The following is a 27,240-nucleotide window of genomic DNA, read 5'->3' as shown; positions in this document are numbered from 1 at the left end:
ATAAATAAATAAATAAATAAATAAATAAATAAATAAATAAATAAATAAATAAATAAATAAAGTAATATTCCCTTAGTAATAAAACTCACTCTTTATTTCAACCAAGCAGGATTCATAAATTACAATGCAGAGTTAAATAGCATATGAAGCAGACAATTCTATCTCATTAAGAAACCAGATTCTGGGTCTGGGAAGCCTGCCAAAATTCAACCCTTATCACGTTCCTAGATAACTCTCTTCTCATAAATCAAAACACAGGCAGAAGCTCACTGGAAACTTTTGCTAACACAGGACAACCATCACTTGGATAACTGAGAATCTCCACAAACAGGACAAAAGGCAATTGCAGAGACTGCCAGTAGTCCTCGATTTATGACTTATGACTTGGTCAAAGGCTACCTGTTGTAGAATTTCCAATGTTGATTTTGCAAGCATTTTTGCTATGGTTGTTGAGTGAATCATCCCATTCATTGAGTCAGGTGGTTATTATAGCATTTTTAGCATTTACAGCCCTCTCTAAGCGGTTTACAGAGGGTCAGCCTCTTGCCCCCAATAATCTGGCTCATTTGATCCACCTTGGAAGGATAGAAGGCTGCGTCAACCTTGAGCCTGGTGAGATTCGACCTGCCAAACTGCTGGCAGCCGGTGATCAGCAGAAGTAGCTTGAAGTACTGCACTCTAGCTACTGTGCCACCGAGGCTCTGTTTAATGCAAATCTGGCTTCCCCAATTGACTTTGCTTGTCAAAACCCAGGCAGGAAGGTCATGAATGGGGAATCACGTGACCCTGAAACATATGCCAATTGCTAAGCCGATAAATTTTGACGGTAAGGATGCTGCCATGGTTATAAACCCCCTTTCCCCCCCCCCAGTGTCATCGTACCTTTGGATAGTTGCTAAACAAATGGTTATAAATTGTGGATTACCTGTATTTGGGCAGTCCTCAATTTACGACCACAAATCGAGCCCAGGATTTCTATTACTAAGTGAGACTTTTAAGTTAAGTGACTTTGGTCGCATTTTATGAATTTTCTTGCCACCATTGTTAAGTGAATCACTGCCTTTGTTAAGTTAGAAATGTGGTTGTTAAGTGGATCTGCCTTCCCCAATGACCTTGCTGATCAGAAGGTTGCAAAAATGGGATAAATAATCCGGAGACATAGCAATGTGAGTCACTTGCAAATTATTATACATAAATATCTTTTAACTTTCTATCCAATCATAAAACTTGTTGTGGTTGGCTCTGGGCCAGCTCCTGCCCCAAGGACTGTGGGGGTGGATGTGGGTGAACCTTTGCAATGTCAGAGGCCAGTGTTACTGCCGTCTGCTGCTGACAGAGAAGCGTCTGACACAGGGAGTGAATGTGAACTGGGCTCCTCAGAGGGGGGCCTGGCAGGCAGCCCATTAGGAGGTAGTTCATCATCATTATCCTCACTGGGATCGGATGAAGAGACATTCATTGACGTACGTAGGCGCAGGGCAATGAATAGAAAAGAGCAGCTATGTAGGTATTACAAGATTCCCCCCAAATTTTGTAATATTCAGAATCTTGTTTAATTTTAAGTTTCAAAGTCAATCTATTCATCTCTGCACAGTCCATAATTTTTCTCAAAACTTCCCTTTCAGTTGGTACCCTATTCAATTTCCAATTTTGTGCATATACAATTGTCACTGCCGTAAATATATGTATAATTAATTTTTAAATGAGGAACAGGAGATAACAGCCTCCTTTAAATGATTAATAAGAATATATATATATATATATATATATATATATATATATATATATATATATATATATATATATTTCCGTAGATTTTCACGGGTACAGGTATGATGGTCTTGGTATATTCGGGTTTACCAAATTAATTTCCAAAACAGAACACTACAGCAAAAGAATAATCATGGAAGCCATCGAGATAGAAAACATCCCCAAAATATGAACAAGCGGGATGATACCTCCCGCTTACCAGACATCTGGAAACCAGCCCTCAAAGGTATCCCAGCCATAGAAACCAGACTCAGAACACACATTGTAAAGCAATCAAGTAGCCTGCAAGTTCCAACTACTCAGGATATCACGCCTAATCTACAACCATTAACTAATCAGCATACCTCAGCTACATCAACGACCCCAATTGTTACCCCACTGACTCACCAGGAAGTTTCTACACAGCAGGCAATTGCTGAGCCATCAAACCACACCCAGCCACCAGTATTTATAGAAGGAAGGCAGCTCAGGTCTCGCAGTGTTCGCCTGAGAACAAGGACAGAAACACCAGCCTGAAGATGACGAGTGAGACCTAACCCTAACCCTAACCCTATATGGAATATTTTGAAAATAATGCATTAGAGCAATCTAAACACAAACCTAAACTTTGGCTGAGATATGTTGATGATACTTTTGTAATTTGGCCACATGGAAGGGAAAAACTAGACAATTTCCTCACACATCTCAATAGCCTACACCCCAAAATACAATTTACTATGGAAACTGAAGCCAATGATCAACTTCCCTTTCTGGATGTACTTATCTATAAAAAACCCAATGGCACCCTAGGACACACCATCTACCAAAAGAAAACCCATACCAACTGTTATTTAAATGCACACTCCCACCACCATCCCGCACAGATCACCTCAGTAGCCAAAACTCTCATCACCAGAACCAAACGCCTAGCTGACCATGAGCACTTAAAAACTGAATTGAACAAACTCAAAGATGTATTAATTTCTAATGGATTCGAAAGGAAAACAATCACAAACCTAATAAAAAAGAGACACCCCCCAAAAATCAAGAACAGGATAATGGTACCACCCTCCTCCCTTACATCAAGGGCACCACAGACAAAATTAGTAAAATTCTGCACAAACATAATATCAAAACTTCATTTGTCACGAACCAAAAAATATCAAACATCCTAAGGAACCCAAAAGATAAAATCCAACTAGAACACCAAGGAATCTATGAAATCCCTTGCAAAACATGTGCAGCCACATACATTGGACAAACCAATCGAAGAGTGAGCGCCCGCATTGCAGAACATAAGAATGCAATTAAAAAAGAAGAAAAGACTTCCTCCCTTGTCCAGCACATTAAAAAAACAGGGCACGAAATTGACTTTGAAAAAACTAAATTACTTTCCAAAACAGAAAATTTATATAGAAGAATTACTGTGGAAGCTATAGAGATTGAGAAACACCCCCTCTGCATGAATAAAAGAGATGATACGTCCCGCCTACCAGAGATTTGGAAACCAGCCTTAAACAAAAAAACATTTCATAATAATCACCATGTCAATCCTTCAAGTAATTGTGATTCCAGCAACCAATCAAATCACTAAAACATAGTCACCCAATCTATTTGCTACATTCAAACCAAATCTCCACCCCTAACACTATATATAAAGAAGAAATGGCAGTTGCAAACATTCCATATTTACAACAGCACGAAGCTTAAAACTTCAGCCTGATGATGGTGAATGTGATTTCACCGAAACGTCGCAGACACTCAAAATATGACACGGGGCAAAACCCGAACTCAGAACAATCTACATACATATACCCATGAAAACCTACGAATATATATATATATATATATATATATATATATATATATATATGTATGTATGTATGTATGTATGTATGTATATATATATATATATATATATATACACACACACATACATACATACATATATATATACATACACACACACACACACACACACACACACATACATACACCAGGGTGATTCTACACAAAAATATGTAACCCTTCCCTGGTGCAGAGCTGGAGGGATTGGATACTGTAGCCTAGAGGATAATTCCCTGCCTTACAAGGCAAAGGTTGCAGGTTCAAGTCCCAGTGGGTATGGCTAGCTGATGAGGCCAAAATAAGGCCGAAATAGATCTATCCTAGTCTCCCTTAATTTTCAAATTCAGCAAAAAAAACCATGTGACATTATATATATATATATATATATATATATATATATATATATATATATATATATATATGATTGATTATAAGCATTGCTGTAGTGTTTGTTGTTATGTATTGTTTTTATTTTATTTCATGGTGGAGAAAAATTAAAAATTTATACCGCAAAAAAGAAAAGAAAAGAAAAAAGGGACTTATGACCCTTTCCCACACTTACAGCCATTGCAGCATTCCCCACGGCCAGGGGATCAAAATTGAGACACTTGGCAACTGACTCAATTTATGACGGGGTCATGCGACCCCCTTTTATGTAACAAGCAAAGTCAATGGGGAAGCCAGATTCACTTAACAACCTTGCTACTCATTTAACAGCTGCAGTGATTCCAATTGGTTAAAATAGATTAAAAACATTTGCCTAAATGTTGGAAGCGTTGGAAAGAGTTCTTATTATTAAGAGTTCTTATTATCACATGTGGTGGCTTTGTAAAAAAACAAAAATATTCTTGAGTTCAAAAATGGTTTGAGGAGTTATTGGAAAAGAAAATTGAAAGAAAACTGGAACTATTCTTACTGGGAATAACCCATGAAAGATACAAAAGATGACAAATTTACTTAATTCTGCACATAACAACTGTGGCAAGATTAATTTTTGCACAACAATGGAAAAGTTAAAACATAACAACTGAAGATGAATTATTAGAAAAAAATATGATCTGTGCAGACTAACAATGGAAATAAAAGATAAAGATGAGTCAGAATACTACCAAAGCTGGAATAAATTTTACACTTGGTTGGAAAGTCAGGAAAAACAAAAATCAAATAAAGACAACCAACTAAATAGTCAACTAACTTAAATAACAGGGTAAGAAAGGAAAAGAGGATCGGTTGAATATAGGAGTAAAAGGGAAACTGATGTAAGTCCTATGTAAAATAAAATGTATAAAGTATTAGAAATATTAAATGATGGTAATATAGAAATATCACTATAGATATTAAGAAACGGGACTGCCACACTTTGTCCAATATTTTTATGTTTATGTTTGTTCATGTATGTTTATAATAAAATTATTTTTTGTAAACAAACTAACAACAGCTGCAGTGATTCACTTAACAATTGTGGCAAGAAAAGTCATAAAACTCACTTAACAAATGTCTCCCTTAATGATGCGAATTCTGGGCTCCATCATGGTCATAAGTCAAGGACTATTTGTATTTTACATCTTACACCCAATTCACTTAAATACCTCCCATTGTGCCGGCTTGGATTCATCACAACCCGCGCATACATTTATTTATTTATTATTTATTATTTGGATTTGTATGCCGCCCCTCTCCGAAAACTCGGGGCGGCATATGCTTCATTCACCTGATAACTGATGCACATATCCCGGCTCATGATAATCTTATTTCCCTTGCTGTCCACTTCAGTATGCTTATTAAACTCCCTCGTGGAAGGGGTGATGTAATTCTCCTGGCAATGGTAGGTCAGAAAGATCTTATCCTCTGAGATTAAAAAAATACGTTCAGCCACATCTTCGTCAGCTGGTTTGCTCGGGTTCCTGAGGAACCTCTCGGTGATTTTCTAGAAAAGATGCAAATGGAAGAGGAGAAGGTGGTATTTAAGCCACCAATAATTACAATGAGTTTGTAGGGTTATAGAGAGTTAAATAGCTCTGCAAGTATTTGGGCACATCAATCACTCAACTTCATTGTTGGTATATGAGTCTTCATGAAAATAGGAGATAGCAATAGCACTTAGACTTATATACCACTTCATAGTGTTTCACAGCCCTAGCTAAGCTGTTTACAGAGTCAGCCTATTGCCCCAATCTGGCTCTTCATTTTACCCACCTCGGAAGGATCGAAGGCAGAGTCAACCTTGAGCCAGTGAGAATCGAAGTCATGGCAGTGGGCAGAGTTAGCCTGCAATACTGTATTCTAAAAGTAAGTAAATAAGGAAGGAAGGAAGGAAGGAAGGAATGGAAGGACAATAGCAATAGCACTTATAGTCAGCCTCTTGGCCCCAACAATCTGGGTCCTCATTTTACCCATCTCAGAAGGATGGAAGACTGAGCCAATCTTGAGCCTGGTGAAAACCGAACTGCCAAATTGCAAGCAGATCATTGTTTTGTCAGTAACTAATTTCTGAGCAATCATAAAGTCATTGAATCATAGGACTGGAAAGGACCTTTGATGGAAGTGGAAATCTATGACAACAATACCCTTCCCCAAACGACCCCTTCCCAAAAGGTTCCTACTGGGGGCTTCCGACCTTCTAAGTCTTTTCTCTAAAGGACTAAGGACAGTAACAGAATACTGCCAATGAACTGTTCTTACCAAAATTGGCCGGGCATTGCTTTCGGTAGTCGCCGTCTTTTTGGTAAGTTTCTTGATTCTTTTGCCAAACTCAGCACGACGATAGCTGAGGAAATCTAAGCGGCCTTCAAAATATTCTGCCATCTCTTGGGAAGTTTCTGTGCGTTTCCAAAGGCCATCCACTCGTGTCTCATTGTAGAACTCCATCGTGCGCTCAGTTTCTGGTTCCATGGTCTTGTACATATGTGCTAGGAAAGCAAAGAGAGGATGGATAGATGTGTGGGAGATGATTAGTCTTGAGCCTGAGGGCGGGGTGAAATGCACCATCAGTTTGGAGTTTCTATGCCATCCCATGGCTGATAAGGGCCAGACTATGATCGAGACCGCCTCCTATTTCCCAGTGGCTGATAAGGGCCCACGGGGCTGGCCTTCTCTGGGTCCTGTCAATTAAACAATGCCAACTGGCGGGGCCGCAGGGAAGGGCATTCTCTATGGCAGCTCCGGCTCTGTGGAACCATCTGCCCCTGGAGATCCGTACCCTCCCCACCCTAGTGGCTTTCCGCAAAGCTGTAAAGACCTGGTTTTTCTGGCAGGCCTGAGGCCATTGACTGAATGAGATACCATCTAGATCCGGCCATGAGAGATATTGCGAGATACGTATGGCTTTCACTAGGGCTTTGTAATTATTTTTTAAATTGTTCTTTTAAATATTGTTTTTATTTATTGCAACAGAGAGACAGACAGACAGACAAATATATCTACATAGGCTCCCTGTCTGAAATCTGTCAATTCTTTTTTGGTTCAAATTTGCCTTGACCCTTAGTGTAGATCAGAGGTGGTTTCCATTTACCTTCCCTGCCAGTTTTGATCTTGATGTAAGTGAATGCTTTGCACACACACTCCATCACCTGGAAATGACCCTCTGTGTATACGCAGAAGCAGTGATGGGCTACCAAAATTTGTACTACCACACTGTGGGCATGGCTTATGCATTTTGTTTCAACATCTTTCAGTGCAAATTGGGTGCTCTGGGGTGGAGCTCCAAATGTTGCTACTGGAACTGCGTTCCTGACCATTCCCACAGGAGCCCATCACTGTGCAGAAGCCTCTGTGTATGCACAGAGGGTTTTTTGGCAAGCAGCAACAAAACAGAGGCCTGGTTCAGGCTCGTGCACCGCCAGTCATCGCTGCTTGTTCGGGGAGCGGCAGTAAATTTCCTCTATGGCTTCTAAAAAACTGGTTCGAACCAGCAGCAACCCACCACTGGGCTAGATCAGCTTCTTGTGAATAGTTTGTATGAAATAAATTCATAGTGCTTTTGAGCTCTCTCCGGGCTCCTCATTTCTTGTGTCTGATAGTGTGCCGCCTTAGTAGTTTATAAAGTAATAAAGATAGAATAAAAATCAAATAAATAAATAAATAGGAAGGACGGAAGAAATGCCCAGGCTAGAAGTAGGAGGTCTTTCTTCCTTTCCTTGCCAAGAATGAAAGCCCTTCTTTGGAGCAGATACCTTTCAGGCCCAAGGCATGTCCAGGTAGGAATTGCTCTGCAAAGATGTTGGTTGGCTTATTCAGTTCTCGAATGTCCAACTTATCTTCACGGTACTTGAACCACTCTTTCACTTTAAGCGCCTTGGTATCTGATGGCAGAAAGAGAAGAATAAATTGGAGGAAACCAGGCTTCATGGCAGTGACTTTGAGAGGGATCTTGGAGTCTTAGTGAACAACCAATTAAATATGAGCCAACAGTGCACAGCGGCAGCCAAACAAGCCAATACAATTCTGAATTTCATGAATAGAGGGATTACATTCAAGATCAAAGCAGGTACTAATACCACTCTGAAAAGCCTTAGTAAGACCACACCAAGCAGGATGAATAGAGTAGAGTAGAGTAGAGTAGAATAGAATAGAATTCTTTATTGGCTAAGTGTGATTGGACACACAAGGAATTTGTCATTGGTGCATTAGGGGACAAACATAGGAAGAATGCTTGCAGGAACTGGGCATGACTAGTCCAGTGAACAGAAGGACCAGGGGAGAGATTATAGCAGTTTTCCAGTATTTCAGGGGCTACCACAGAGAGGAGGGGAAGTCAAGCTATTTTCCAAAATACCTGAAGGCCATTTGAGGAATAATGGATGGAAGTTGACCAAAGAGAGAGTCAACCTAGAAATAAGGAGGAATTTTCTGACAGTGAGAGCAATCAACCGATGGAACAGAAGTTGCCTTCTGAGGTTGTGTGAGCTTCATCCCTGGATGCTTTCCAGAAGATACTGGACTGCCATCTGTCAGAAATGGTGTAGGGTCTCCTGCTTGATGGGGAGTTGGACTAGATGACCTACAAGGTCCCTTCCAACTCTGTTAAGCTTGTGGTGGACACAAGAGGATTAGGCCCTCGAAAAATGAAAGAAAGAATTCCTCTTGAGTGAGAATATTGGTTGGTTGCTATTGTTTATTCCTGTGTGATTGAGGGGTGGGATTATATCAGTTTGGATAGGTTTGGGCAAACCCCGAACTCTGATGATTAGCTGAGAGCGAACCAGTTTTCTCTGATGACCAGGTGGGCCCACCTGCCTGCCCCTGCTATTACAATAGAAATAGCATACAATAGAAATAGCATCACAGCACTTTCCAGCCCTCTCTAAGTGGTTTACAGAATCAGTCTTTTGCCCTCAACAATCTGGGTCCTCATTTGACCCACCTCAGAAGGATGGAAGGCTGAGTCAACCTGGAGCCGATGGTGAGATTTGAACTGCTGAACTACAGCTAGCAGTCAGCTGAAGTAGCCTGCAGTGCTGCACTCTAACCACTATGCCACCCCGGCTCTACTGACCTATATTTCCGTAGTTTGAAGCCCTGCTGATAGGCACGGCAGAACGGATTGCTGCGCCTTGCCTGGGCTGCAGTAGAATAGCTGTTTTCAAACACAATGCATGCACAATCAGTGAATCGGTTATTACACTGGTTGAATCCCACCACTAGTGTGCTCCCTCTGCTTCTTATGCTTCTATATTCACATATAAGCCTGGGGGGTTATGTAAATCAGCAGAAGTGCAATTAAAGCCACTCCGAGTCCTTGGAGAGGGGCGGCATACAAATCTAATAAATGAATGAATGAATGAATGAATGAATGAATGAACGAACGAACGAACGAACGAACGAACAAACAAACAAACAAACAAACAAACAAACAAACAAACCACAGCCAGGCTTCTATATTCACATATAAGCCTGGGGGGTTATGTAAATCAGCAGAAGTGCAATTAAAGCCACTCCGAGTCCTTGGAGAGGGGCGGTGAAGTAGACCCAGAGACAGGGTTCAAGCAAATCGGTACTTTTATTCAGCTCAGAGAACAAGTGACAGCTCAGCAAGGCAAAGTGACAATTCAGCGAGTACCGACTGGCTCTGCTTGGAAAAGCCGCTTCTTTTATACATTTGCGGCTCCCGCCAAAGCAAGAGCCAGCCGCGTCTGAGCCAATCAGGAGTGACTTCCTGCTTCGACTCAGACAGCGCTGGAAGACGGAACAAACTATTTACAGGAAATACAAGGTAGCCATTTCAGGATACAACACCCCTCCCCTCATAGTTGGACACATCCATCACGAAAGCCATGTGACAAAGTCGTCCAATCGATGGGGCCTCCGTGAAGCTCGCTCTGACCTGCGCAGTTCAATTTCTCCTTCGACACCGACAGTGGAGGATGGCTCGCCGCTGTTTTCCCTGCGCGGCGGACTTGGCCTGGCGGGCCCAACGAAGGCTTCGGAGGAGGAGGATGGCTCGGCGTCGCTGGATGGCTCCCCTTGGCCCGATAAGTCTCTTTGCGTGTTTCTTAGTTCGGGCAATGTGTTAAAGTCTGTTGAAGGGGGAGAGTCCATGTCAGCGGTTTGTGGCAATTGGTTTTCTGTTCGCTTCCGAATGTGGTCTATGTGTCGTTTCCACAAACGACCATCCTCTAGTTTTACAATATAAGTCTTTGGTGCATTTTGCCTAACAACAATTCCTTTCATCCAGTTTACATTTCCATCAAAACTTTTTACATATACATTTTGTCCCAAATACATTTCTCTTTCAGGTTTTATACATATTTGGTTATTGTTAACACAGAACCTTGGGTTCAACCTATCTAGTGGTGACCTTAATTTCCTCCCCATTAATAATTCTGCAGGGCTTACATGTGTGTGCGAGTTAGGGGTGATGTGTTGGGTGAGTAAGAATTGGTCCAAGTTTTGTTGTACATCCCGAGGGCCTGACCTGCGCAATGCCTCCTTTGCCACACGAACGTAACGTTCTGCCAATCCATTAGCCCAAGGCGAGTAAGGCGAGATTAGGGCATGCCTGACCCCTAGGCCATCTAGGAACAATTCGAATTGCCTGGCTGTTAGCTGTGGCCCATTGTCAGACACTAAGATATCTGGGCAACCATGGGAGGCAAACAGTCTACTCAATACCTTGATGGTGGCACTTGTGGTTATGTTATTCATTGCTATTATTTCCACCCATTTGGAGAACGCATCAACCACTATTAAGAAATACTGGGACCCCACTGGACCAGCAAAGTCAATGTGGATTCTGGACCAAGGACCAGCAGGCTGCTCCCACTCAGCCGGGGTTGTTTTGGGGGGATTAGGCCGTGACTCTTGGCATGGTTCACACCTCGAAACCCAGCTCTCAATATCAGCATCCAGACCTGGCCACCATAAATGCCCTCTTGCTAGGCTCTTCATCCTGACAATCCCAGGATGGCCCACATGTAACATTTTGAGTACCTTTTCCCTTAGGCTTTTGGGGATGATCACTCTATCTCCCCACAGCAGACAACCCTTTACATAAGATAACTCAAGTCTTTTGGTTTTGAAGTCACACAATTCAGGTTTCACAGCATCATTTTGCCACCCCTTAAGTACACAGTTTACCACTTGTTTAAGGATTTGATCTTGCTGCGTGTGTGCAGCTACCTCTTTGGCCGTGGTTAGTGGGTTATCCTCGAGTTCTATCATTAGTACATCTGTGGAAGGAGCAGGGTCCTCCACTAAGTCTGTTATGGGGCACCTGCTGAAGCCGTCTGCGTGATTGATTTCCTTCCCCCCCTTGTGGGTGAGATCATACTGGTACCCTGAGAGGAAAAGAGCCCATCTGATCAGTCTTGGAGACATAAAAGGCGGAGTGGGCTTGTTGGGGGCTAGCAGACCTAGTAAAGGCTTGTGGTCAGTGACTAATTCGAAACTTCTACCAAAAATGTAATTGTGAAATTTCTTTACCCCTGCCACTAAAGCTAGAGCCTCCTTGTCTAACTGGCTATAATTCCTCTCTGTGCTGGTCATGGTTCTTGAGAAAAATGCTATTGGGGCCTCTGTCTTATTAGGCAGAACGTGAGCTAGGACTCCTCCTATGCCGTACGGTGAAGCGTCGCACGTGAGCCTAATGGGTAGCGAAGCACTATATTGGACTACTACACTTTTAGAAGTTAATAATTGCTTTATTTGGAAAAAAGCTTCACGTTCAGTTTCCCCCCAGGTCCAGCGGGCTTCCTTCTGGAGTAAACGATGTAGAGGCTCTGCTACTGTTGCCTTCTGCTTTAAAAAAACGGAATAAAAATTAAGAAGGCCTAAAAATGCCTGCAGCTCATTCTTATCTCGTGGCTCTGGGGCTTCCCTAATGGCTCTCAGCTTCTCTGTTGTGGGGTGGATACCTTCTTTGTCTACTTTATATCCTAGGAATTCTATACTGTTGGTTCCCCAGACACATTTGTCAGGCTTGATTCTTAAGCCTTTGTCCTGTAACCTCTTAAGTACTTCCCTTATTCTTTTGTTTACTTGTTCCTGGTTTTCCCCTGCAATTAAGATGTCATCAAAATATGGAATGGCCCCATTTACCCCTGACAATAGGCGTTCCATAATGCTCTGGAATATTCCTGGGGCTATGCTTACCCCAAACTGTAACCTCGTGCATTTGAAAGCCCCCCTGTGCGTTACAATTGTTTGTGCGTTTGCTGTTTGTTCATCGACCGGGAGTTGCTGGTAAGCTTGCGCGAGGTCGATCTTTGCAAACCTTTTCCCTTCCCCCAGGGAGTGAAGGAGTTGTTGTACCACCGGGATGGGGTAGGGGTGGTGTTGGAGGGCCTTATTAAGGGTAGATTTATAGTCAGCGCAGACCCTTAGAGAACCATCTGGCTTCATAGGCGTAACTATGGGAGTTTCCCATGGCCCTTGTTCCACAGGGACCAAAATACCTTGGCTTATAAGTTTATCAAGCTGCAGGTCTAGTTTGGGGAGAAGCGGAAGGGGGACCCTGCGAGGTTTTAGCCTGACTGGTGGGACCTTGGGGTCAATAGAAAATGATATAGGGGGCCCCTTATACGAACCTAAGGTGGGGCTGAACACCTCAGGGAACTCTTGCACAAAGTTAGGCATATTATCACAGTTTACATTACACACACCCGAAATTTCAATCCCCAAAGGTTCCATCCAAGCCAACCCCAAGAGAGAGTGCTTAGCCCCCGTTACAATAAGCATGGGTAGGGTACATTTGACATTCTTGAATACAATAGGTACATTTGCTGTTCCCAGGACCGAGATTACCCCCCCTTGAAAATCTCTGATCACTAAAGAGGTTTGTTTTAGATCAGATTTAGACATATTAGGCATATACAGTTTAAACTTCTCCCAAGGCATAATGGTATACCTAGACCCAGTATCAAGCTCCATCGAGCATGGTTGGTTATTTAGTAACAGTGAGATAACAATTTTGGCCCCCTTCTTTGTTGCCGTGTTATTCACGGAAAATTGAGTGTTACCTCTATAGTAGTCGCGGTTAGCGGTTGAGTAGTTCCTTTGACCCGAATAGCGGAACGGTCTGTTTTCTCGCGGTTGGGGGGTCTGGTTTTGTGGTCGTTGGTATTGCGGTGTGGCGAATGTCTCCTCTGGTGCCGTTGCTCTGCATGCGATGGCGATGTGGCCTCGACGGTTGCAGCGGCGGCATGTGGCGTCTCGGAAAGGGCATCGATGGCGCTGGTGGTTTCCCCGGCAGCCCGCGCAGGGGGCTGGGTGAGTAGCTCTGTGGTGTCTCGGCTGGTCTTGTACCAGGAAACAGTTGTCCCCATTGTGAGCTGGTTGGCTGGGGTCGTCTGATTCCACGGCGCGGGGAGACGCGGAGTCAATCTTGGCGATGAGTTCTCGCCTTCCGTGTTCTTTTAATTCTCTAGCTGCTGCGTCGGCGGCTTCTGCGGTTTGCGCTAGTTTAATCACAGTTTGTAGAGTCGGCTCTTCTTCGGTGAGGAGTTTGTTTCTCACCGTGGCGCTTTTCATGCCGAAAACCAGGGCATCGGTGAGGCGAGCTTCCGGGTCTTTAAACTTGCATTGAGCAAGTACCGTTCGAAGTCGCGTTGTAAACTGGTTGATTGATTCAGTTTCCTTCTGAGCCATCATGGAAAACTGATGCCGAAAAACCATGGCTGGTTTGGTCGGTTTGAAATGGCTCGCTAGCTTTTCCTGTAGGACGTCCCAAGCTACGGTTCTTGCTGGCTGCGGGTCGGTGAGAGTCTGGGCAAGGCCACGGATTTCTGGGCCGCAGTAATTTAGAAAGATAGCCTGTCTGCGATCGGCTTCGGCGTCCTGTATCCCTGCCGCCTCGAGGAAGATCTCGAAGGTGGCCATGTATTCGTCCCAGGACGTTTTTTCGGGATCGAAGAGTTCCGGAGCCTGGCCGATCTGGACTTTGTTCATGTTGCACGCGATGTTTCTTCCGTCCGTTCGTCGCCAGTGAAGTAGACCCAGAGACAGGGTTCAAGCAAATCGGTACTTTTATTCAGCTCAGAGAACAAGTGACAGCTCAGCAAGGCAAAGTGACAATTCAGCGAGTACCGACTGGCTCTGCTTGGAAAAGCCGCTTCTTTTATACATTTGCGGCTCCCGCCAAAGCAAGAGCCAGCCGCGTCTGAGCCAATCAGGAGCGACTTCCTGCTTCGACTCAGACAGCGCTGGAAGACGGAACAAACTATTTACAGGAAATACAAGGTAGCCATTTCAGGATACAACAGGCGGCATACAAATCTAATAAATGAATGAATGAATGAATGAATGAATGAACGAACGAACGAACGAACGAACGAACGAACGAACGAACGAACAAACAAACAAACAAACAAACAAACAAACCACAGCCAGGCTGGGCCCCCAGCATACGTACTGGTGGCTGCATGTCTTTGACAGAGGAAAAACTATCAGTAGCTAGAACAATTAAAAATTACAAGAATAAATTCTGAGAGTTGAAGTCCACAAGTCTTAAGTCTTATGAAATCCAAGGGTCCGAGAATTTAATTCTGAGTAGGAACAGAACCAGTACGGGGTTTCACTTACCTTTGCTACCAGTTCGGGAATGGGAGTGTGCGGGTGCACACGGCACATGCACAGAGCTTTTTTGATGACATCAGGGCAGGTGGGCAGAGTCTTTTGCTGCTACTAGGTCACCCAAACCAGTGCAAACCTGTAGCAACCCACCAACTCAAACCCATCTTTATTCTCTTTATTTATTTATTTATTTCTCTCTCTCTCTCTCTCTCTCTCTCTCTTTCTTTTTTCTTTCTTTCTTTCTTTCTTTCTTTCCATTTGATTTTATTTCTTTGTACTTTCTATTCTTTTTCTTTATTTTCCTTTTCTCCCTTTCTTCTAAATTTGGTTTGTATTATCCTTTATTATTTTTAAAACTCTTTAAATAAAATTATCCTAAGGCAAACAGAGAATTATCCCCAAACACCACATCAAGCCAAACATGACTCTTCTCCCCAAGGATCTTCAATTTTCAATCTACTTACAGTCTGGATCTTCATACAGTGTGAGTCGAGTGACCAGGCCATTGGGATTAAGATATGGGGCCCATTTCTCCAATTTGGCATTCTTATATTGAATCAGTTTCTTGCCTTGAGGACAGCGAGTCTCAAATTCTAGAGACAAGAATGAGAAGACATTGATAGCCACACGTGGTGAGAATGAGAAACTGAGGTTCTCCAATTATTAATGGAATATTTCTTTTTTTCTGACTATCAACAGTTTTAGTCTGACAGTTAACTGCCAACTGAGCTACACTTTGGATATCTGATTGGCAGACAGGTTTGGTTGAATTATCACCTTACCAGGTTGACTGGATGCATGGTGTCAACCTTGAAGTGTTCCTCACTGGAGGCTTCAGGATTGCCCCCAGGTGGGAGGAGGAGAGAAATAGTCAGCTGGGGTTTTGCAGTCAAAATAAAAGGTTTTCCTGTTGGGAACCAAGGTCATTCCAACCCGGGGGCTGGGAGAAGAGAATGGAATGGAATGGAGTGGAGTGGAGTGGAGTGGAGTGGAGTGGAGTGGAGTGGAGTGGAGTGGAGTGGAGTGGAGTAGAGTAGAGTAGAGTAGAGTAGAGTAGAGTAGAGTAGAATAGAATAGAATAGAATAACAGAACAGAACAGAATAGAATTTTATTGGCCAAGTGTGATTGGACACACAAGGAATTTGTCTTTGGTGCAGATGCTCTCAGTGTACATAAAAGAAAAAGAGACATTTGTCAAGGATCATGAGGTTCAACACTTAATGATAGTCAAAGGGGTCACATAAGCAATAAAGAAACAATCAATATTAATAAAATTTATTTGTTTGTTTGTTTATTTGTTTGTTTGTTTGTTTCTTTGTTTATAACTTCTATGCTGCACAATCTCGAAGGACTCAGGGCAGCTTACAACAACAGTATGAATACAATAAATAGATACAAAACAGTAAAAGAACTCGAACATTATCTAAGGCTAAAACATTAACAAACTAAAACCCCTTAAAAAAAGTTATTATAAGAAATGGCGGTCACACTCATATCATACACACCATTCATACAATTGGCCATCAAAGATGTAAATTCATGGCCCCCAGGCCTGTCGGCAAAGCCAGGTCTTTGTGGCCTTGTGGAAGGCCAGCAGGGTGGGAGCAGTATGGATATCGGGGGGAAGTTGGTCCCATAGAGCCGGGGCAGCCACAGACAAGGCTCTCCCCTGTGGTCCCGCCAACGTGCATTGCTTAGTCAATGGGACCCAGAGAAGGCCAACTCTGTGAGCTCTTATTGGTCTCTGGGAGGTATGCGGCAAGAGACGGTCCCGTAAATAGTCTGGCCCTCAGCCATCTAGGGCTTGCATCAGCGGAATCCCCCCGGCCACTCTGTTTAGGGTGACCCACTCCCTTCTAAATCAGGGGGGAGTTGGGGAGTCCTTGCAGGGCAGTGCCAAGGAATTTAACTCGTTTTTCACTGATAAAGTCACTCGGATCCGGGCGGACCTCAACTCCAATTGTATAGCAGTATCGGCTGACAACGAGTCAGTTGAGGTGACTGGGGCTAAACGTCTTTGTCCACCTGTCTGGGAGGAGTTTGACTTGGTGACATGTGATGAAGTGGACAAGGCCACTGGAGCTGTGAGTTCCACCACCTGCTTACTGGATCCGTGTCCCTCTTGGTTGGTTTCAGCCAGCCGAGAGGTGACACGGAGCTGGGTCCAGGAGATTGTCAATGCCTCCTTGGGGAGGGGGTCCTTTCCGGCTCCTTATAAGGAGGCATTTGGGTGTCCCCTCCTCAAGAAGCCTTCCCTGGACCCAGCCGTGCTCAATAACTACTGTCCAGTCTCCAACCTTCCCTTTATGGGGAAGGTTGTTGAGAAGGTGGTGGCACTCCAATTCCAGCAGTCCTTGGAAGAAGCCGATTATCTAGGCCCTCAGCAGTCTGGATTCAGGCCCAGCTACAGCACGGAAACTGCTTTGGTCACATTGATGGATGATCTCTGGAGGGCCCGGGACAAGGGCTTGTCCTCTGTCCTGTTGCTTCTTGACCTCTCAGCGGCTTTCGATACCATCGACCATGGTATCCTTCTGTGCCGGCTGGAGGGGTTGGGAGTGGAAGGCACTGTTCTACAGTGGTTCTCCTCCTACATCTCTGGTCAGTCGCAGTCGGTGTTAGTGGGGGGTCAGAGGTCGACCTCTAGGCCTCTCCCTTGTGGGGTGCCTCGGGGTCGGTCCTTTCCCCCCTGCTATTTAATATCTACATGAAACCGCTGGGTGAGATCATCCAAGGGCATGGGGTGAGGTATCATCAGTATGCTGATGATACCCAGTCATACATCTCCACCCCATGTCCAGTCAACGAAACAGTGGAAGTGATGTGCTGGTGCCTGGAGGCTGTTGGGGTCTGGATGGGTGTCAACAAGCTCAAACTCAATCCAGACAAGACGGAGTGGCTGTGGGTTTTGCCTCCCAAGGACAATTCCATCTGTCCATCCATTGCCCTGGGGGGGGGGATTATTGACCCCCCTCAGAGAGGGTCCGCAACTTGAGCATCCTCCTCAATCCACAGCTAACATTGGAACACCATCTTTTGGCTGTGGCGAGGAGGGCATTTTCCCAGGTTCGCCTGGTGCACCAGTTGTGGCCCTACTTGGACAGGGAGTCATTGTTCACAGTCTCTCATGCCCTTATCACCTTGAGGTTCGATTACTGCAATGCTCTCTACATGGGGCTACCTTTGAAAAGTGTTCGGAAACTTCACATCGTGCAGAATGCAGCCGCGAGAGCTATCGTGGGGCTTCCCAGATTCGCCCACATTTCTACAACACTCCATGGCCTGCACTGGCTGCCAATCAGTTTTTGGTCACAATTCAAAGTGTTGGTAATGACCTTTAAAGCCCTACGTGGTATTGGACCAGAATACCTCCGGAACCGCCTTCTACCGCACAAATCCCAGTGGCCGATAAGGTCCCACAGAGTTGGCCTTCTCTGAGTCCCGTTGACCAAACAATGTCGCTTGGCGGGCCCCAGGGGAAGAGCTTTGTCTGTGGTGGCCACGGCCCTCTGGAATCAATTCCCCCCCAGAGATTAGAATGGCCCCCACCCTCCTTGTCTTTCGCAAATTACTCAAGACCCACCTATATTGCCAGGCATGGGGGAACTAAGACATCTCCCACAAGCTTTTATATATTTTATGTTTGGTATGCATGTGCTGTATGGTTTTAATTGTTGGAGTTTTATATATCTTTTTTAATATTAGATTTGTTCTATTGTTATACTGCCTTTTATTATTGTTGTGAGCCGCCCCGAGTCTTCGGAGAGGGGCGGCATACAAATCTAATATATTATTATTAATTATTTATAGATGATAACCAACACCTTGAATTGTACCCGGAGACTAATAGGAAGCCAGTGCAGCTCGCAGAGCAAAGGTGTTAGATGGGTGTACCTTGGTATACCCATGACTGCTCTCACCGCTGCATTCTGGTAGCCCCATGTAGAGTGCATTGCAATAATCAAGACGGGAGGAGATGAGGGCCTAAGTGGCTGTGCACAGAGCCTCCTGGTCCAAGTAGGGCTGCAACTGGTGGACCAGGCGGACCTGGGCGAAGGTCCCCCTGGGATACAAGCAACAAGTTACAGTCATATAGTCATAAGTGGGAGGAGTTGGGTGATAGGAACGATGAGAAGACTAAGAGCAATGCAGATTTAGTAAATAGTTTGACAGTGTTGAGGGAATTATTTGTTCAGCAAAGTGATGGCATTTTGGAAAAAACTGTTCTTGTGTCTAGTTGTCTTGGTGTGCAGTGCTCTATAGCAATGTTTTGAGGGTAGGAATTGAAACAATTTGTGTCCAGCATGTGAGGGGCCAGTAAATATTTTCCCCACCCTCTTTTTGACTTGTGCAGTGTACAGGTCCTCAATGGAAGGCAGGTTGGCAGCAATTGTTTTTTCTGCAGTTCTGATTATCCTCTGCAGTTTGTGTCAGTCTTGTTGGGTTGCAGCACCAAACCAGACAGTTATAGAGGTGCGACTGATGACTTGAGGAAGGGGGACAACTTTCTCTTTTAATTAGGTAAAAAACGGGAACTTTCAGAGTCAGTTTTCACGAGTTGATATTTAATTTTTCCATCTTAATATAATTATGCTTAGGTCTTCTATAATCCAGTCCCTCCTTTGATCCCAAATATTGAACCTAGCCTAAGCCTAACCCTCATCCCGACTCTCCCCTTCGTAAAACCATGAAGGCTAAAGATCAGCTTCCCTTGGAATCTAGCAGGTGAGCTCCACTTGATGATTTTCTTCTAAGCTTCATCCCAGACTTCCTTTGTAAGGTCACCTTGTTAAGTGGCAGAGAAGCTAGCTCAGAGAGGAGGAGAAGGAGGAGGAGGAGGAGGAGGAGGAGGAGGAGGAGGAGGAGGAGGAGGAAAAGTGGAAGGGGAAGAGGAAGAGGAAGGGGAGAAGGAGATGGAGTTATGTGCTCCATGTTATAGGCAGTTTGTTACAAACTGATGCCTTCTAAGATGGGTAGATGATATTGCTATCACTTCCTTCCTTAGCTTGTCCACAGAAGGCAGGTCAAGATTGGAAAAAACAAGAATACCTTTGGGAGATATATGGATCTGCTCCACCCAAGATGCAGGCATGTCAAAACTCTTTGATTCTTCTTCCTTCATCTACCAGGATGAAAGAAAACAAGACTGTGAAAATGCTCATCAAACCAAAGTCCATGTTATGCTCTTCATTTGACAGCCTGAATTACTTTTCTGAGCAGAAATTCTTGCTTTATTTTTAGAAACGTTTTACTCATGATTGGTGTGCTATACCCTTACAACAATAAGGCATGACAGAAGAAAGAGAGATGGCCCATGCATTTGGCCCTTGTGATGAAGATAATGGTGCAAGATTCAATCCACCAATCCATCCGTCCATCCATCTATCCATCAATCAGAATAGAGCTGGACTCCAGCCTCAAGCAGGAGACTCTACCATTTCAGATAATGGAACCAGTGGAACCAGCTTGCCTTCAGAAATTGTGGGTGCTCCATCACTGGAGGTTTTTAAGAAGAGATTTGTCAGTTACTTATCTGAAATAGTATAGGGTTTCCTGCTTGAGCAAGGGGGTGGACTAGAAGACCCTTAAGGTCCTTTCCAGCTCTGTTCTGATTAAGTGATCTGGATAACTGGATTGCACTAACTCAGCAGCCAAACTGGTTGGTATCGGGAGTCCCATTTGGTTGTCCCAGACCTTACCAAATCTTCCATGTCATCTTCACCCAGATCTTCCTCTTCTTCCATTTCTGGCAAGGACAAGAAAGGTTTGTCAGTGCTGGGAAGCATGAATTCCCATCGCACAGGGTCTCCAAGATCAAACTCAAGATCCTAGAAGGACAACAGATCCCAATTAATTCTCTACAAGAAAGAGCAATAGCAATAGCATTTAGACTTATCTACCACTTCATAATGCTTTTACAGCCCTCTCTAAGTTGTTTACAGAGTCAGCCTCTTGCCCCCAACAGTCTGGGTCACCTCGGAAGGATGGAGGGCTAAGTCAAACTTGAGCCAGGGGTGAACTTAATAAAAGAATTCTGCAATAAATGGCAAAATAGGTGATTAAAACTTTGATTTTAGAAAATTACAAATGGAATCTGGATCCAGGGAAATATGAAATAAGATTTTGGAATTATTTATAAAGAATCTTTCCTTCCAAGTTGTTTTCCTTCAGAATTTTTTTTAAAAAAGAATAGCAGAATAGGACTTTAAAAATTGGACACTAGAGGGAACTAAACAAACTAAAGATTATAATTTCAAAAGACTGCCTACATTCAATTTACAATTTCAGAATGAAGCAAACTATTTTAACATATTAAATGCATTGTTGAACAATGGACCCAGGAGTTAATTTTAATAGTTTCTGTTTTGATACGTGTACTATGTTTAAAAAATATTGTTGTGGTTAGCACTGGCCCAGCTCCTGCCCCAAGGACTGTGGATGTGGGGGAGACATCCACATTATGGAGGCCTGTTTTGCCCCCGGTGGAATCTGCTGATGAAGGCTCCTCTAACCAAGAAGACATGAGTGACAGGGAGGAAGAGAGTGTGGCAGACAGCTCAAAAGGAGATCGATTATCTAGCTCCTCCTTGGATTCAGAACAAGAGTTAATGATACAGCCACGCATGTGGAGAGCGATGCATAGGCAACAACAACTGAGAGATTATTATCAAAGAAAATGAGGCCACCTGCGGTTGGGTGGGGCTGTGGTAATTAGTGAGGCTGCTATAAAGAGCAGCCGGTGGGTTTGGCCATTGTGGAGGATTATCTGATCATTGTGTTTCGTGACTGCTTTACTGACTTTGACCTTTTGTGTGCTGATTTTTCCCTGCTTTGAAACTAAACCAGAGCAAAGTGTGTTTCACTTTGTGAAAGAAGAAGGACTGTGAATTGTCTCACAGCTGCAAGCTAAGTATCACAGAACTGATAAGGGACTTGTACAAATTACCAGTTTGTTTGGAGACGAGTGCTCTTTGCTATACAAAAAGAGGGCTTAGTTTAAGTGAATTTTCATTATAAAGACATTGTTTTGAATATTCAAACGTGCGTGTGTCTGAAATTTGTACCTGTGAATTTTCGGGAGGAGTCTACCAGAGAGCCCGACAGAACAAATATTATGGAAGAGGAACAGGTTTTATCTGACTTGAAAATTGATTTTAAAAAGAGAGGCTACATACACTTACATAGAAAAAGATTTACTGAAAAATGGACATACAAAAGTAACTGTCTGCTATCTTAATAATTGAAAGACATATGCAAATAAGAAATCAAGAGGCTGACCTCAATAAAATATATTATTATCCTTTGTAATCATTTATGGATGTTTGCTGACATCAGGACTGAAATGAAAATGCTTTATGGATTTGTTTAAAGGTAAGAGATGATATATGAAAAGGAGAGGTCGTATGTTTGTATTTTAAAAAAATATGACAAGGTATGAAAATTATTTATGGTTGTTGGGATGAAGGGGAAGTTACTCTTTCTTTTCTTTTTCTCTATTTTCTTTCTGTTCTGTACTTTCTATCTTTTTAAATCTTGTAATTTTTCAATTTACATTCAGTTTTATTGCTGCAATGGCAATGTTCAGTAATATCATGGTATTAATATGGCATCAAATTATGAAATTGTTAATCTAATTATTAAACTACAAATAAAATAATTAATTGTTAAAGGGCAAGACAAGACGTAAAGTGTGGAAGCTCATCAAAGAGAGACCTTTCCTGGAACGAAGGAGAAATTTCCTGATAGTGTGAACAATGAATCAATTGAACAGCTAGTCTCTAGAAGTTGTAGCTGCTCCATCCCTGGAGATCTTCCATAAGAGACTGGACGGCTGTTTGTCCAGAATGTTACAGGGCCAGGATGGCAAATCCTTTTTTTGGCTTCAGGGGCCAAAAGGGGGTGCGCGCAGGGGCCCACATCCCTTTCCCTCCCCCTCCCCCATGCATGCGCGCCCTCCAAGGTCCCCCCCCAGCCTCGGGATTCCGGGTTCTGGGTTCTAATCGATGGCCTGTAATTAAAAGAGAAACGTGAGATCCCGCCCACGTGGGGAGGCCCAGCCAGACTCTTACCCGGCATCCATTCCAGCAATCCTGCATGTTGATCCAATAGTTCCGATGGTTCCACAGACTCTCGATACCCAGGAAGTGGCTGTCAATTGTGCTGTAGCTTTTCCCAGTGAAAGGGTCAACAAAGAAACTTTCAGGCACTTCCCGCTTGCCAGAGAGGACAAGCACCCAGGCGTGGACGCGGAGGCCCTGGAGCCGGTCCAGGACCGGCTTCTCCTCCAGCTGCAGCGGAGAGAGAGAGCAGAGTAGAATGACAGAGTAGTAAATGACGGCTCAAGTCACCTCCGCAAGTCCCCCACCCATGTAGGAGACCCCACCCCAGCGGTCTCAAACCTACAGCATGTGTGTCACAGGTGCCATGCGGAGCCACAGCTGAGAGCACGCAAGGCATTGCCCCACGTCAGCTCCAGTGTGTGTGTGTGTGTGCTGGCCAGCTGGTTTTCAGCCTCCTTTTCAGCCATTTTCACCCTTCCCAGAGTCCAGGAAAGCCTCCTAAAACCTAGGATGGCGAAAAAAAGCCCAAGCCAACCAAAAGTTCAGAAACGAAATTCCAGTTGGCCCATTGGGCTGTTTTTCACAACCTCTGGGCTACAGAATCAGGGTGGTGTAGTGGTTAGAATGCAGCATTGCAGGCTAGCTGTAGTTATTATTATTATTATTTATTAGATTTGTATGCCGCCCCTCTCCGTAGACTCGGGGCGGCTTACAGCAATGATAAAAACAATATATAATGACAAATCTAATATTTAGAATCTAAAATAACATACATTTAAAAAGTCTAAAAAAACCCAAGAAACCCCAATATATGAAAACATACATACAGTCATATCATACACAAAAAACTACATAGGCAGGGGGAGATGTTTCAGTTCCCCCACGCTTGATGACAGAGGTGGATTTTAAGGAGTTTACAAAGGGAATGAGAGTGGGGGCAGTTCTAATCTCTGGAGGGAGCTGATTCCAGAGGGTCGGAGCCGCCACAGAGAAGGCTCTTCCCCTGGGTCTTGCCAAACGACATTGTTTAGTTCAGCAGTTCAGATCCCACCACCGGCTCCAGGTTGACTCAACCTTCCATCCTTCTGAGGTGGGTTAAAGGAGGACCCAGACTGTTGGGGGCAAGAGGCTGACCGCTTAGAGAGGGCTGTAAAAGCTCTATGTCTAAATGATATTGCTATTGCAGGAAAGCCTCCTGAAGCCTGGAGATGGCAAAAAATGGCCCAATGGGCTTCCTGGAAGTCTGTGTGCATGGATGGGTGGGGGCATCATAGGGGTTGTGTGCATGCACATTATGGATGTGGGCAGGTGTGGCAGGCACACACCTTTGTCACCCAGGCCAAGAAATGTTCGCCATCAGTGCCCTACACCAGTGTTTCCCAACCTTGGCAACTTGAAGAGATCTGAACTTCGCTGGCTGGGGAATTCTGAGAGTTGAAGTCCAAATATCTTCAAGATGCCAAGGTTGGGAAACACTGCCCTACACCATTTCTGACAGATGGCAGTCCAGTCTCTTCCCTAAAGCCTCCAGTGATGAAGCTCCCACAACTTCTGAAGGCAACTTCTGTTCCATGGGTTGATTGTTCTCACTGTCAGAAAATTTCTGGAAATATATATATGGGAGGGAGGGGGTGGAATCCGCAACGCTTCTAACCAGATTTCACCAGGGCTGAAGTGTCCCATCTCTTGGTCTCATGATGCCTTCCCCCAACATTCAAGTCCGCCATCCCAGAACCACGAGTCTCTTCTAAACTACATACGGCTTTCTTCTCTTCTTCCTCCTTCTGATTCTTCTCCTCCTCAGCCTGTTCTTTAGCCTGTTGCTTTTCTTCTTGGAGTAACTCATACTTGCTCCGCAGGTCACGGGGGGGCTTGATAGCATATTTCTTAGCCTTCTCCTTCTTCGCTTCAACTTGAACCTGTGGCCAAAAACAATCCCCCCTTTTTAATCCAATCTTTGGAAATTATTCACCCCCACCCCAAAATTCTGCTTATGGTCACGAGACCATAATGCTTTTTAAATGTGCAAAAGCCAGGATGTGGCATATTCTGCTCCTGGCGATCATCTCAGGGACGGCAGAGGGATGGCCCAAAGCCCTTTGGCCTGGTCACTTTTTTTTTTTTACATTTGTACAAGTAGTCCTCACTTAACAACCATACATTTTCACATTTATAACGGCCAGGGAATGGGTGTGCTTTACGACCCATAAAGCACACCCAGCTGCCATAAATAGTTGGGCATGTGCCCATTGGTTAGGCGAGCTAGCTTCATGATCCAAGTGTTGGGGTTCCAAATAGCATCTGAAATTAAATCAGAGTCTGAAGCATGGCACTCCTCAAAGTTCAAGTTATTAGCAGAGCCATGCTGGCACATCTGCGAGAAACCCGAAGCTGAAGTCCCAGGGGTTTTTCCCCTCAGTTGAAAGTTCATTCCCTTGTTCCCATATCCACAAGTCCACCACGTTGACCAGCTTCCTTCATGTCAACGTGTCTGTTACTCCTATCAACTTCGGGGTAGGTGTCGAACAAAGGATAACCTTGAGAATCTAGAAGGAATTTGATATGACTACATTTCTACTTCCCTTATGCAGCAAGCCATCCCAAATCCACACAGCACGAATACATTCTACATTATAATATGCGGCAGGCCAAATTCTGCAAATCAAATTCTCCAAATCACTATGATGGTGTTAAGTGCTCATGTGACCACAATTCATTAAATGTTTTGCTAGTTTCCAGCAATAATTCCTCCCTTCCTTCCTCTCTCCCCTCTCCCTTCTTCCCCCCTTCTTTCTCTTTTCTCTTTTCTTTCTTTTCCTCTTTTTTTCTCTCTCTCTCTCTCTCTTTCTTTCCTTCTCTCTTCCTTCCTATCTCAACAGTCTAAGTCACTGTTTCTAAAACTTGACCAACTGAAGATGTGTGGACTTTAAGTCCCAGGAAGTCTACACATCGTCAGTTAGCCCTCGCAAGTTGTCTAGCTTGGCGCATTAACCCCGTAGGCCAAACTGCTTCTGGATCCCACACAAGTCCCCTTCTTACCTCTTCCGGCTTTTCCAAGAGTGGGCACTCTTCCTTGGATTCGTCCATCATGCAGATGTCCTTGGTGGCGTAGCCGTTCACGCAGTAGGCATCGTAGCCGGCCCCAATGAGCAGAGAGCATAAAAGCACACTAAAATCAAAGCAGTTTCCTCTCTGGTACCTCAAGATGGTTGTTGGTGAAAATAAATAGCAGGGCTGGAGAGAAAAGACACACCACCTTCAACCCGCTGTGATTTGCAAATGGTTTGCTGCAACTTTACTTCTCTGCATTGTCAATTTTTATTATTGATTTCACTGTGAATGTTTTGTAACTTTATCCTACAATATATTAGTTAGTAAATGTAACTGACTGAACAATTGATTATATAGCAATAGCATAAGTGCACCAGTGTGCCTTCCGTCCCCTATCCTAATGTGTCTCTCACTAGTATCATGTATATAAACATTGTTATATCTTTGTATACTACCAATACGTACTTGAAAATAAATAAATGACTGACTAAAATAAAATAAAATAAAATAAAATAAAATAAAATAAAATAAAATAAAATAAAATAAAATAAAATAAATAAAATAAAATAAAATAAAATAAAATAAAATAAAATAAAATAAAATAAAATAAAATAAAATAAAATAAAATAAAATAAAATAAAATAAAATAAAATAAAATAAAATAAAATAATAAAATAAAATAAAATAAAATTCCATACCACTTCCCCGAGCTTTACAGCACCCACTAAGCAGTTTACAAAGTCAGCCTATTGCCACCAACAATCTAGCTCCTCATTTTGCCCATCTCAAAAGGATGGAAGGCGGAGGGAGGGAGGAGGGAAGAAGGAATGAAGGGAGAAAAGGAAGGAAGAGCAATAGCCCTTAGATTTATATACTGCTTCAAGGTGCTTTTACCACCCTCTCTAAGCATTTAACAAAGTCAGCCTATCACCAGCAATAATCTGGCTCCTCATTTTACCCACCTTGGAAGGATGGGCGTCAACCTTGAGCCTGATGAGATTTGAACTATTGGCAGTGGGCAGAGTTAGTCTGCAATATTGCATTCTAATCATTGTGCACAGGAAGGAAGGAAGGAAGGAAGGAAGGAAGGAAGGAAGGAAGGAAGGAAGGAAGGAAGACCACTTCTTAGTGTTTTACTTACAGCTCTCTCTATGCAGTTTATAGAGTCAGTATTTGTCCCCAACAATCTGGGTCCTCGTTTTACTGACCCCAGAAGGATGGAAAGCTGAGTCAATTATGATTTAAACTGCCAAATTGCTGGCATCTGGCAGTCAGCAGAAGTAAACTGCAGTCCCCCATTCCAAACTCCGCACCACCACAACTCGATATGATATGAATTCAATATCAATGGAGATTCTCAGTCATCCAGGTTATTGCTCTCCCAAAGGTGCTTTTTCAAGAGGCAACTGGACTTCCTTGTTTTTTCTTTGGAGACATTTCAACTTCTCATCTGAAGTTGAAGCTGAAGCTTCTTGGATAAGAAGTGAACCCGTCTTCATGGAAAAACCAAGAAATTCCAATTGC

The 27,240-nt window shown here is 43.6% G+C and overlaps 1 protein-coding gene across 7 annotated transcripts in view; it reads right to left on the bottom strand.

Moving 5' to 3' along the window:
* Positions 1–27,240, bottom strand: part of DRC7 (dynein regulatory complex subunit 7) — a 95,121-nt gene that overhangs the window by 19,844 nt on the left and 48,037 nt on the right. For 6 of the 7 annotated variants that reach the window (XM_070760696.1, XM_070760701.1, XM_070760698.1 and 3 more), the window contains 9 exons: positions 25,705–25,899; positions 24,426–24,584; positions 22,675–22,893; positions 20,305–20,433; positions 19,655–19,727; positions 15,069–15,197; positions 7,770–7,898; positions 6,280–6,506; positions 5,309–5,524 (listed from right to left, as the gene is read on the bottom strand). In XM_070760696.1, coding sequence (XP_070616797.1) covers positions 5,309–5,524; positions 6,280–6,506; positions 7,770–7,898; positions 15,069–15,197; positions 19,655–19,727; positions 20,305–20,433; positions 22,675–22,893; positions 24,426–24,584; positions 25,705–25,899 — 1,476 coding nt within the window. The remainder of the gene's footprint in view (positions 1–5,308; positions 5,525–6,279; positions 6,507–7,769; positions 7,899–15,068; positions 15,198–19,654; positions 19,728–20,304; positions 20,434–22,674; positions 22,894–24,425; positions 24,585–25,704; positions 25,900–27,240) is intronic. The other variant, XM_070760700.1, reaches the window with a different exon arrangement.

The sequence above is a fragment of the Erythrolamprus reginae genome, chromosome 9 (assembly GCF_031021105.1).
Source record: "Erythrolamprus reginae isolate rEryReg1 chromosome 9, rEryReg1.hap1, whole genome shotgun sequence".
Lineage (NCBI taxonomy): Eukaryota > Metazoa > Chordata > Lepidosauria > Squamata > Dipsadidae > Erythrolamprus > Erythrolamprus reginae.
Note: the sequence above shows the minus strand (reverse complement) of the source record. Positions and strands in the feature narration are given on the sequence as shown.